A 12341-nucleotide genomic window follows, 5' to 3' on the forward strand; every position below is an offset into this window, starting at 1 on the left:
CTTTTGTTTCTCACTCACCTGCAGAGCCTGGAGTTTGCACTGTGTTTGGAGACCCTCACTACAACACTTTTGATGGACGGACATTTAACTTTCAGGGAACATGTCAGTACGTTTTGACAAAAGACTGCTCCTCCTCTGCCTCGCCCTTCCAGGTGCTGGTAAAAAACGATGCCCGTCGGACCCATTCTTTCTCCTGGACAAAGTCAGTGGACCTTGTGTTGGGCAGAAGTACTATCAGCCTCCAGCAGCACCTCACAGTGAAGTGGAATGGGACCCGCATCTCACTACCTTGCGAGACACCTCAATTTCAAATTGATTTGGATGGTTATTTGCTGAAACTGACAACCAAAGCAGGTAGGGCAAGTGTTTATGTGTGTGCCTTCTCCATGAAGAAGTTCTCAAGTGCAATGTGAACAGTGTTCAGTATAAAAGCATGACAGTGACAATAAATATATTTCATAATTCTTTAGAGATCTGAGGAACCCAAGTGCTTGATAACTCTTTCAAAACCTCTGAAGCCTTCAAACAGACAGAGACCCAGCTGTGAGTTTGAAATCTTTGTGGAACAATTCCTGGATTATATTTCATTCTGCAGCCAACAAATAACTTGCTGCACAGACAATTGTGCCATGATTTTCACTTCCAGTAACTAGAGTGTTTTGTTCAGGGTCATCATTTGATACTTATGGATGAGAACAGAGATGAAATCAGTTCTTAAACATTCATTTTTTTTCTCCAGTTGCAGCAACATTACTTACAGTCTAAGTGGGCAATATGTGTAAAATCATAGTTATTGATGGCTGTAGTGGGTTTAGGTTATGGAAACATTTCACTGAGGCCATCCAGCAAAATGGATGTCATGGTTTAAAAACTAAGGCTTAATTTGTTGTTTAATGTCATCTTTTTGCGTTTGCTTTATGTTCAAGTAAGAGTTTGTCTGTGTAGAACAGAGTCCATGGAACCAGAAACAAAAGGAAATCAGAGAATCTGTCACCTTTTCTTATAGAAAAAGGGAGGGGAGATAGCAGATTCTCAGATATTCAGAGTCCTAGAACATTCATTAATTGTCAAAATGCTAAATCGGAGGGCTTACACTTATTTTGAAAAACTGTTTTAAGACTATAGTATGCTTGCATAGATATTGAGTGTAAGCTAAGAATTTTCTCATTAGCATGTGTTAGGTACCACTGTAGTCCAGGGAGATTTAACTTGCACAGTGAAGCACTGTTTCAGCGAGTGCTGTCTTTATTGTTAATTCAATTAAATGCCAAGTGCAGTGAAACCAATCTTTCTTATGAACTGATATGATCACAGGTGTGAAGTATAGTCATACTCATTATCTAGCATCTTTTTTTGTTGTTGTTTGTTTGTTTCTAAGGGGGACGCTAGTACCCACTGTTGAACCGAGAATTTAGACACCTGTTCATATATCCTCTGGAAATGTAAGTCTCTATAGTGTGAATCCCAGCTCTGGGGTCATTCCTAAAAGTGGCAAAGTAGATTTTTGTGGATGTCTGTAAAATGCACACAAGTTGACCATTATTCACAGCTTCTAATTAAAAACATCTTGAGGGTTTCTCTTTGCAGCCAGCTGAATGCTATGAATTCTGGTGATGTGGATTTCATTAGCCAACCACAGGCCAAGGAAAGGTTTTCAGTTGAAGATGAATGACAGCTAATCCTGCTGCTATTCCATTTGTCTCTGGTGCAAACCTAATAAATGACTACACACATGCTCATCCATGTGTTGGCAGAGGGAGTGCAAACATGGCATATGACAACATACCAAACAGTGTGTAATCACTGTAAATTATAGTCTAAATAATTCCTCCCCTTAACAGAGAAGGATAAGGTTTCTCTTGCTGAAGGCAGCATGATAGGCCAAGTCCTCCATTCCTCAGCATGGAAGGCCTGGAAAGCAGCAGAGAACATGACACCATTTTGCTGGGACAGGATAAGCAGCAGAGAGGCTGTAGAGAGAAAGAATGTGCTGAGTAGAACAGGTTTAAAGACAAAATTTCTGTTCCACAGGAAATTCTGAATGCCAAGGGGAAAAAAATGGAGAATTTTATGTTTCAGAAGATAATATGGATTTTTTTTTTTTTTAATTTATACTTTCCCAGTGTGTGGTGGGGGAAGAGGTGAAGGGATGAAATAATGAAAAATAAGGAAAGTCACTGAACTAGAAGCAAAATTCAAAGTAAAATTGGGCTGGGAAGAGCAGAGTCGGGTGCTTAAAGCTCAGCTAGCATTCCCCTGGCTTTTGGTTTTCCATTTGCAAAACTGGGAGCTAAATCCTGGATGAAATAGGGGAGCTCAAAGCTTCAGGAAGCGTTGTGGCCCCTCACTACAACGTAATCTGCATGGCAGAGCTGCCCTGGAGTTGTATATCCTGAGAGTCCAGGCTTCCAGACAGCCCACCAGGCGAGCTGGCAGGAAATCAGCTTGGAGCCCTGCCTGAGTTGTGCTGCAAGTTCATTGAATCTGATATGCCTCCCTGAAGCATTTCAGTTCTGATGAATTGGCATTTTCCAGTGAAAACCTGTTTCGTGGCTGAAGTCCTCGCCAGCTGTAGCCCCGGATGCCATCCAGCAGCAATTCTGTCTCCCTGCACTGGCAGGTACTTCTGGTACTGGCTGCGATGGTGTTGAGTCCTTGTCTAAAATTTGCATGTTAAGAAGACAAGAAAGCCAAGGGTCACAGGGTGGTGGTGTTTCATCTGTCCATCTAGTGCAAGAGGGCTTTTTGTTTATTTTCTGTCCTGATCTTTTGCACGTATCTGCTTTGCTGAGGTTTTCTATACCACATTAGCCCTAAATCTTTAGGGAAGAGTGCTCTGCCAGTTCTTGAGGATGTCTTTACTGTGAAAAATCACGCAGAACAATTGATGGGAGTTCCCAGCATGTGAAAGTCAGTGTGTGATGTGCATAAATCCAGAAGGATTTATTTTAAATGCCATACATAGTGTGCCAAGTTAAGAAACTGAGTAACAAGTTGATTAAGCATCCTTCAAAGAAAGAGGAAAATTGGAAAACCCCAAAAAGTAACTCCTAGAATGTTCCTTTATTGCACATCCCCAGACGGGACAGATGCTGCATCCTTTGGCTTCAAGTCTCACCAGTTACTTGGATTATGATTCCTGTCCAAGTGAGTGGGAAACTCATCCACTGGGGGAGAAGAGGGGAGAAAAGGAGAGAAGAGGGGGTTACAGGCACCAAGAAACTCTTCCAAACAATTTGTCTGCCAAAGAGACCATTTCAAACATTGCTCCATAGCATAATCTCGTCTGTCACAGCTCTAGCTAGTTTACAGAAACCAACTGAATTTTCTTCATGTGAGCAAACAAAATGGCGCACACTGCATGGTGTTATCAGGCACTTACAAAATCATGCATTTTAGATTATTTTAGATTAAATACCCTTCCTCGTTACCCCAAAATATTTGGACCAGAAGATCTTGTGACCAGATGGTCCTGTGACCAATGGTGTTCCCCAGGGGTTGATGCTGGGTCTGGTCCTGTTCAACACTTTCATCAACGACCTTGATGAGGGAATAGTGTCTGCCCTCAGCAAGTACACCAATGATACAAAGCTGGGAGGAGTGGCTGACATGCCAGAAGGCTGTGCTGCCATTCAGCAAGACCTGGAGAGGCTGGTGGGCTGGGCAGGAAGAAACCAAATGAAGTTTAACAAGAGCAAGTGTAGAGTCCTGTACCTGGGAAGGAACAACCTCACATATCAGTACAGGCTGGGGGATGACCTGCTGGAGAGGAGCTCTGAGGAGAAGGACCTGGGGGTCCTCGTGGATGGCAGATTGATCATGAGCCAGCAGTGTGTCCTGGTGGCCAAGAAGGCCAGTGGGATCCTGGTGTGCATCAAAAAGAGCGTGGCTAACAGGCCAAGGGAGGTGATCCTCCCCCTCCACTCTGCCTTGTCAGGCCTCACCTGGAGTACTGTGGCCAGTTCTGGGCTCCCCGGTACAAAAAGGACAGGGATCTCCTGGAAAGAGTGCAGCGGAGGGCCACAAAGATGATACGGGGCTTGGAGAGTCTCACCTATGAGGAAAAGCTGAGAGACCTGGGTCTGTTCAGCCTGGAGAAAAGAAGACTGAGGGGGGATCTAATAAGATGTTTATTGAAGTGTGGGAGACAGAGGGATTTGGCCAACTTCATTTCAGTGGTTTGTGGGGATAGGACAAGGGACAATGGCAGCAAGATAGAGCACAGGAAGTTTCGCACTGACATGAGAAAGAACTTCTTCACGGTGAGGTGTCAGAGTACTAGAAGAGGCTGCCCAGGGAGGTTGTGGCGTCTCCTCCTCTGGAGATATTCAAGGCCCGTTTGGATGCCTACCTGGGCAGCCTGCTCTACGGAACCTGTTTTGGTAGAAGGTTTGGACCCAATGATCTTTCGAGGTCCCTTCCAACCCCTACAATTCTGTGATTCTGTGATCTTGGAAGTTTTTTCCAACCTTTATGATTCTATGAAATGGAAGAAGCTTTGCTATGGACAGAAACCTCTAGGCTGTTCATCAAAGGTAGAAATCTTTTTAGTAAAGCTAAGGACAACATAGCATTAGGAAGCTACAAAGTTGTATTTGCATCTGAGCAATTACAGCAGGATATAGAGTAATTGAATGATTTCCAGCTAAAAGAAAGTACGTCCACTTGTTGTAGCTAAACTGTAACTCTTGAATCAAAATGAGTAATCAAAGCAGGAATCTCTAGTATTAATCGTACATTTTTATATGGTGTAGCAAAAAATCAGAATCGTACATTATTCTTGTCTGCATATCCAGAGTTCACAGAGAAATGTGTAACAAGAAGATTAATTTACCTCTCATCAAGGACACACAAGCATTCAGGATAATTTTTGAGTTAGCCTTTTGTAATGAGCATGAATGGCTTCACTGAAAGTCAGTAAGTCATGACTTGAAAAAGAAAAAAATAAAGAAAAATTAGGATTAAATCACTAACCTGTTGGGACTCTGCTTAAAGTCAGCGGTTTCTGAGGGAGCTCATTTGGAGAACAAGTTGAACACCACCTTAAAAAATTGAGCCATTTTCTGAAGAGAACTGCCTGAGGACTTGGATCTGAATACTTCAAACTTTGAGAAAGTTTATATGATTCTCAAGTCTGAAATAATCTTAGTTTATAAGTTAATGGCAAGCTTTTTTTCTAAATGCCAGCACAGCAGTATTAGTCTGGTGTCTGCAAATCAAGCTGTTTTGTTTTGTTCAATGTTGTCAGACGCAAAGACAGCTGGAATTTGAATTTGTCCAGCAGTGATAATGTATGAAGCAGATTAAAAGACAGCTTTCCTCCTTGCCACTGTGCTGGCCTCATTAACAGTTGTAGACTTGCACAATTTCTCAGTTGTCTAGGTGTAAAATGCCTTTGGAGTAGGCAACAGTGGCCCTTTCCATGCTGCATTTATGTGACAATCTGAAACTGCTTTCAGGCATAGCTGCAGTACGTTAGTATTAGTAGTATTAGTATTATCATTGTGTACCTATAATGATAAGAAAACACGATGAAATAGACTGTGGTGACTGTCTGACACAAAAGCTTGTGGGGTAAATCTTCCCCCAAACATTTGGTGACAGGGTGTAAATCACTCAAGGTCAGCACGGTGCATACCGATGGCAAAGCTCCCCTTCACTGCCATTTAGGCCTCACCCTGTTCCTCTGAGGTGTGGGTAGGAATTGTCACAGGAGACAATGGGATGTGCTGCTAAAGGAAGGGTTCCAGCTTTGAACTGAGTCATTGGTATGTTAATTACTTGCATGAGCACAGGGCAGAATTTGGATTGCAGCATGACAAGCACTGATTTACAAGAGGAACGGGTGGTGTGAAGCCAGCCCACACAGCAAATGTAGAAGGCTGGAGCAAAGCTTTGGTCCTGCACCATGAAGTGGTGCTGTTTGGTGTTCTTGGCCAGGCAGGGAGAAGAGGGTAAAATCTGGGTTATCCTGTTTAAAAGCAAGTTGCTGTGTTTATCCTTAACTAACCACCGCGCATGGTGGTTTATTATTCATTTTACAGGAATAAATTAACATCAGCAAAGTGGTTTGTGATCTTCAGATGGAGGGCACTGCAAAGATGTGAAGTATTAGCATTCATGAGACACAGGAAATAATTAAAAGAAAGGTCATTTTTGCATGGAAGTTAAGCAGCAGTGATTCTTGGTGTTGTTTTTATCCCTATGATTCAAAAATTGCATTCCTTTATGAGACGCATATTTACTCCTCAGAAAATGGAATTAATTTAATGTAAATTCACCCAGGTAAAAAAATAGTTTAGTCTCTGCCTGATTTCCGTGTCCTCTATAGTATCACTGGAAACAAAAAGGTATTCATATGGTAGTTTATGTCCTCTGCATTAGGCACCCATGTTGTGATCCCTGAGCTGTCTATTTCTGTCCATCAAAGAGAGGGACCAGGCAGCTGACTTAACCTAGACATCTAGCTTTTAGGTGAATAAAGACACAAAATAGATTTCAAAAACAGAAAACAATTTTGATTTTGATGCACTGGAATTATGAGACCTTACTGTAAAAGATTGTAGCAGAGCACTTACATCCTGGCGTCTAGATAAATGTTCACATCTACCATCATTCCTCAGTACTGCTGACTTGTGATGACAACTTCAAAAGGATAAAAAGCTAGCAATTAACACCTTTTGAATGAACCATTTGAATCCTTTTCAGAATGCCTTCTTACAGCGGTTTTACCCATCTGACATCTCCTTGCTCTCATTTTTCTCTCTTTTTATCCACACAGAGTACTGTATTTGGAACAGCTGTATTTTCCCAAATAAGTTAACACCTCTTTAGGCAAGAAAAAGAAGGATATTTTCTAGGCAGTAGTGACTGGCAAAGTCCCATGGGGCATGGACACCTTTGTATGCTCATGACTTGTACAATGGGTGACAGAGGCTGAAATTCTGGCCCTTCTGAAATTTGCTAGAAATTTGCTGTAGCCAATTCAATTTGCAGAATTTCACAAAAGCCCTCTTTCAGTGTTGAGCTCAGTTCTGCCATGGATAGAGACTGGACACTTGGGTTGTTTAGGATAACCATATTTAATAGCAAGGAGGAACAAAAGTAAACAGAGACAGGCTTGCATATGTTGTAATCAAATGTGGTTTAAGAAACTCTATACTTGCCAGAGGTACTTACTCGGAGGTATATAGAAATCTAACGGCATTATCAGGAGGAAAACTGTAGCTTTGTTTAGTTTCCCATGAAACGCTGTTTCCCAAATATAAGGCACAATTTCTGATCCTTGATTTCTTCTCTGTCTCTTTTTAATACGTATTCTTGTCTCATCTCTTTCTTTTTTAGGCTTGGAAATCTCATGGGATGGAGACAGTTTTGTGGAAGTCACGGCCGCACCACATCTGAAGGGTAAACTCTGTGGTCTGTGTGGCAACTACAACGGGCACAAGCGAGATGACCTGATTGGGGGGGATGGGAATTTTAAGTTTGACGTGGATGACTTTGCTGAATCCTGGCGTGTGGAGTCCAACGAGTTCTGCAATCGTCCACAGAGGAAACCTGTGCCTGAGCTCTGCCATGGGACAGTCAGAGTGAAACTCCGGGCTCACCGGGAATGCCAGAAGCTCAAAGCCTGGGAGTTTCAGAGCTGTCATTCAACAGTGGATTATACAACTTTTTACCGGTAAGCGTGGCTTGCTGAGGAGGGAGAAAAAAAAAAGAAGTTACTGTGCAAGGAGAAAAAAAAAAAAACAACACAGAATTGGCCCAATTTCATCAGTGTTTGAGTGCATACTTTCAGCTATTTTTGCTAAGAATTAATATAGAGGCTTAGAGTTAGGCTTAATAAGTTATGAAGTACTTTCCTGAGTTGGGGATAAGCTAATTAATACAGACCTGAGCAGCTAACAGAGAGAAAGGCAGGGTTATGATCAACTAGAGGAAAAAAAAAAAAAAAAAAAGTGGATTTGGAGACTGAGAAGAGAGTGGGAAGATAACAAAAGATTTCGAAACATTTTGGTAAGCTCTTTCTAATTTCAAAGTAATCTGTAAAGCTCTGGCTGACTTCAATTGCTATTGCTTGTTGTCTTCCTGAAAGGTTTTTGAAAATGACTTTATTAAAGCAGGGATATCAAGTGCTACTTCTGCCTCTTGGATGGTGTAGTTAGTCAGTGTGAGAGTTTGAAAGGGTAGAGTTAACAAATGTTCAGTGCTTGCTCATCTTTCCCTGGGAACAAAGGAAGGCAGGAGAGGATTCTAGAAGCCTTTTCTTGAGATTTTCTGTCTTTAAAAAGCTTCCAGTCTAAACCACAGAGACAACATTTCTGTTCTTTAATTCGCATGAGTTTATCTGACCCTCACTTAGCAAATAAAACTGGCTTTTCATTTGATTGCCTGACATAAAAGATAAAAGCAAGGCGAGTCATAGTCGTGTGATGGCGGATGGAGCTGCCTGCTCTCAGTGCTCCCAGCTTTCCCCAGTCACGCACTTCTGCTGAACTATTGGGCTTATTAGGAAAAGTTTTCTAAAATCATTCAATTTCCCTTATGAATTGTTTTTCCTCTTATTTTATACTGATGCAGAAAGACTTTTATCTACTCCACCAGAATATGGCTGGGTACTGGGAAATGCTAAAAGAAGCCTCATGGTTTGGCTTGTAGTCTGTGTGCTTCTGCATTTAGTTTCTCATAGTGTATCCCTGGCTACAATCCTGGCAAAGAGTGAAAATTATGCTGTGAGCAGGTTATAATACTTTATCTTTTCCAATGGCTGGGGGCACAGCAAAGTCTGCTAGAGATGCTAACACATGCACGCAGGGTCTGTTGGATGCATTTCAGCAGCATTCCCATCTCACTTCCATCGTCCTCTGAAGGTAAGTGATGACAATGCAAATGGAAAACAGGCTCAGAGAGATTTGTTTCATTTTGCAGTTGATTTTCTTTGTCCCTTTTTAAAAGTAGTTTGTGATTAATTTACTGCAATACACTTCCTGACACCACAGCAGAAAATGATTTATATTTTGGCTAGAGCAGCCAGAAAAAAAAAAAAAATCTACATGCTTGCACTCAAGAATTACCATAGAGCATTTCTGTTTCTTTACAATCTTGTCTCCTATTTGTCCTGGAAAGACAATAACATCAAGCAAGTATTTAATTAGATATGTACTTTTGGAGAAAAGTTTATTTTTCTCTAAGGAAACTTTGAAATGACCATCATATACTGTCAGAAGTAGCTGTTCATTTGCTTGTTTAGATATCACCAGTTAGAATGCTCAGATAAAAATATGGGAGCCATAGATAAAATATAAGTGTAAAATAAATAATGGGATTTAGTACGATGCTGCTGCTTTTTAGAAACAGACAGAGTTGTAGCAAACTATTTATTCAATGATCATGGCCATTTTTCATAGCAGGAAATTCCTGCAAATAGGTAAGGATTATGGTAAATGCATTCAAGAAAGCTTAGGGAATCTTTCTAATATAAAACTTTACTTATATATACATATATATATGTGTGTGTATATATTCATAAAATATGACTACTTATGAAATCTGCATTTTTAATTAACGTTTTTCAAGGAAACCAATGTTGGTGATATATTTCTGCAGAAAATCTTAATTGCATTTGAAAGAAATTTAAATTAACACTTACAAATTTTTACTGAGATCTTTTAGAAAAACATACATAATCAATATATTTTAATTTCAGGTTAGGTTTAGCTCATTTTTTTCCAGTTCTTTTCTGACTGTGAACAAGTTTCTAACAATAAAGGCAGTGAAAAAGGCATACAGTTAGGGTCTTTTTTATTATTTATTTTTATTTTTCTTCTCTCTGAATTGAACAGCTTCTCAGTTTTTATTCTCCAACATTACATATTGTGGAATTTTTCTATTTGATATACTGCATTCTCAAGAGTTAATCTTTCTTGATGATTCTTGCCTATATTATCAACATTGCCTCATTTTCACTATTCTGCTCTGTTAGTGACCTGCTGCTAATAAGAATTCTCAGAAATAGAAATAAACTCAGAATGTTATGAATTAGGGTGTGTTTTCTGCAAATACCAAAAAAAGCAGTGAACAATGTATTGCGAACATTTGTCTTACATTGTGTTACTGATGAGATTTCTGTGAAGACATCTCAAATTCATTTTAAGTCTCATTCTTTTTACAGCTGTAGTTTCTCCTTTTGCTGGACATCCAGAAAACATATACAGCAAGATTGCCATGATTACTAGGTGAAAAGGACATGGTTAATGATTAAAAGAGTAAAGATCAAGTTGCATGATTATGGGGTGAAGAACAGCTAAGTCCTGAGTTTCACCTTGATAGATCTTTGACACCTTACAAGAAATAGTTGTGCACCTTGCCCTTCACCATTTTTTGATATCGTAACTTTGGTGACTTGTGTCTACAAAGCATGTGGAAGAATAAAGCAAAATGAAGCATAAAAGAAATGATTTTGAAATAGTCTGGACTGCAAACTAGCAGTTTTAACATCTAATTTTACACCACTCTTTTAATTCTTTGTTTTGTAACTAGACATGTTTCATGGGTTTTTAATTGTGGTTTGTTTTGTTTAGTTTGGGGTTGGTATTTTTTTTGTTTGTTTTTAATGCATTGCTAGTTGTTCAGTACTTATGAGCAATACTCTAAAAATAACCCTTAGGGCTGAACTTTATGGAGGCAAGTTCATTTAAACAGGTTAAAAAAAAAAAAAAAAAAAAAAAGAATTTCCAGGAGATTTTGGTAAAGTCTGAGTAAAGATATTAAGAGATTAATCAGTGATGGTCATCAACATTGCCTCTTGTCTATTTTGATAAATATGGCTAAACATCCTGGATTACTCCTTGCCGGGGGAGGTGGGGGGTGGAAATGTTACCAAGTTTACTCAGTATAAGTTTTTTTTGAGGGCAATATTTTGTTCACATTTGCAATAAACTTGCACTCAGACATTGAAGCTGCTATTTAGTATAAGCAGCACTAATAATAGGTGACAGCATCTGAATTTTTCATGCTGCTGTTACCAGAAAAAAAAAAACTCTTATCACATTATTAAGAATTATTATGGTACTCTTTCAGCTCTTGGATGGGGACCTAGGGCTTGGGGGATTTGAGGAGGGATAAGAGGTCTTTCTGTGCTCACTCATTCCTACCTATCCCATGTCTAATCTTGTTCTGCGTCTGAGCTGTGCTGCAGCAGGGGCAGGAAGATGACTGTAGTCCTGGTGAGGTTGGGGAACACCACGGCATAGGGAGCAGCTGCCTGGCATGCCCCAACCATGGCTGATGCATCTTGGGAGCAGGCAGCATGCAACAGAGGGTGCAGGGTTGGGAGCGACAGAGGCACAGCAGCACTGCTCGGAGCAGTTTGGGCTGCAGGAAGCAGCATGAAGGTAATACCCCTTGTAATATCTGTCCTCATTAACATCTGTGATTTCTAGTAGATATTTTTAACAATTTGGTAGCACTGGTAGACTTGGAATGTGACATCAACACGATATCAGTGTATCTCTGCACGTGTATCATCAACACGGTATCAGTGCATCTCTAATATGCATACACAGCAGCTGAGTTCATAAATGACTAGCTAGACATTGCTTAAGACTCCCTCTACAGCCATAACTTTAGAAGAATATTTAATGTCTTGTTTTTGTCATGCAGTAGATTTCCATATTTGAGATAGTAAAAGTTGTGCTTGAGACAAGTCTTTTTATTATTATTATTATTCATCCTGTTACTGTTATATTTTTGTTATTGCTATTATTATCTTTTTAACTGTCAGTAGCACACCAAAAAATTACTCTTTTTCTCTTTTGTAATTGTTGTAGGTGTTATTTTTTTCTCTCAAACACCTAAATTTAATCATATTAATTATTTTATGATGAGCTTCATAATAATAGCATCATTTGCTTGAATCACTTAATCAAATGCATTCATGAATTGCAAATCTACTCTATTGCAATTCTTATCTTAAATATTCCATGTGATTGTGGCTGATCTTAGTCCAGCTGAGCTCTTGGTTATTCAGTTAATGAGTTTCTTTTCCAGTTAACTAATTAACTTTGCACAGTTAACTTTTCAGTCTTGCAGTTTTTCTCAAAATTTCCATTTAACTAGAAAAAATGTTATTGTTTAGCATCAGTACATAAGTTGCAGTTCTGTGTAATCCATCAGCTCCTTGTTACTCAGTTTGACAGATATGTTGTGAATAGTTGCAGAGAAAATGCGAGCTGCAGCATTGCAAAGTTAATTACAAGCTCTGTTTAAAAGATGGAGACTAAAGGTTTGTGGCTTTGAAGCAGGTTTTTTTTTTTTTTTTTTTTTTTTTTTTTTTTTTTTTT

General features: G+C 39.6%; 1 protein-coding gene across 5 annotated transcripts in view; it reads left to right on the top strand.

Moving 5' to 3' along the window:
- The window catches only part of BMPER (BMP binding endothelial regulator), a 157630-nt gene that overhangs the window by 99977 nt on the left and 45312 nt on the right, over positions 1-12341 (top strand). For 4 of the 5 annotated variants that reach the window (XM_035316957.1, XM_035316955.1, XM_035316958.1 and 1 more), the window contains 2 exons: positions 25-354; positions 7345-7681. In XM_035316957.1, coding sequence (XP_035172848.1) covers positions 25-354; positions 7345-7681 — 667 coding nt within the window. The remainder of the gene's footprint in view (positions 1-24; positions 355-7344; positions 7682-12341) is intronic. The other variant, XM_035316956.1, reaches the window with a different exon arrangement.

The sequence above is a fragment of the Oxyura jamaicensis genome, chromosome 2, assembly GCF_011077185.1.
Source record: "Oxyura jamaicensis isolate SHBP4307 breed ruddy duck chromosome 2, BPBGC_Ojam_1.0, whole genome shotgun sequence".
Taxonomy (NCBI): Eukaryota; Metazoa; Chordata; class Aves; order Anseriformes; family Anatidae; genus Oxyura; species Oxyura jamaicensis.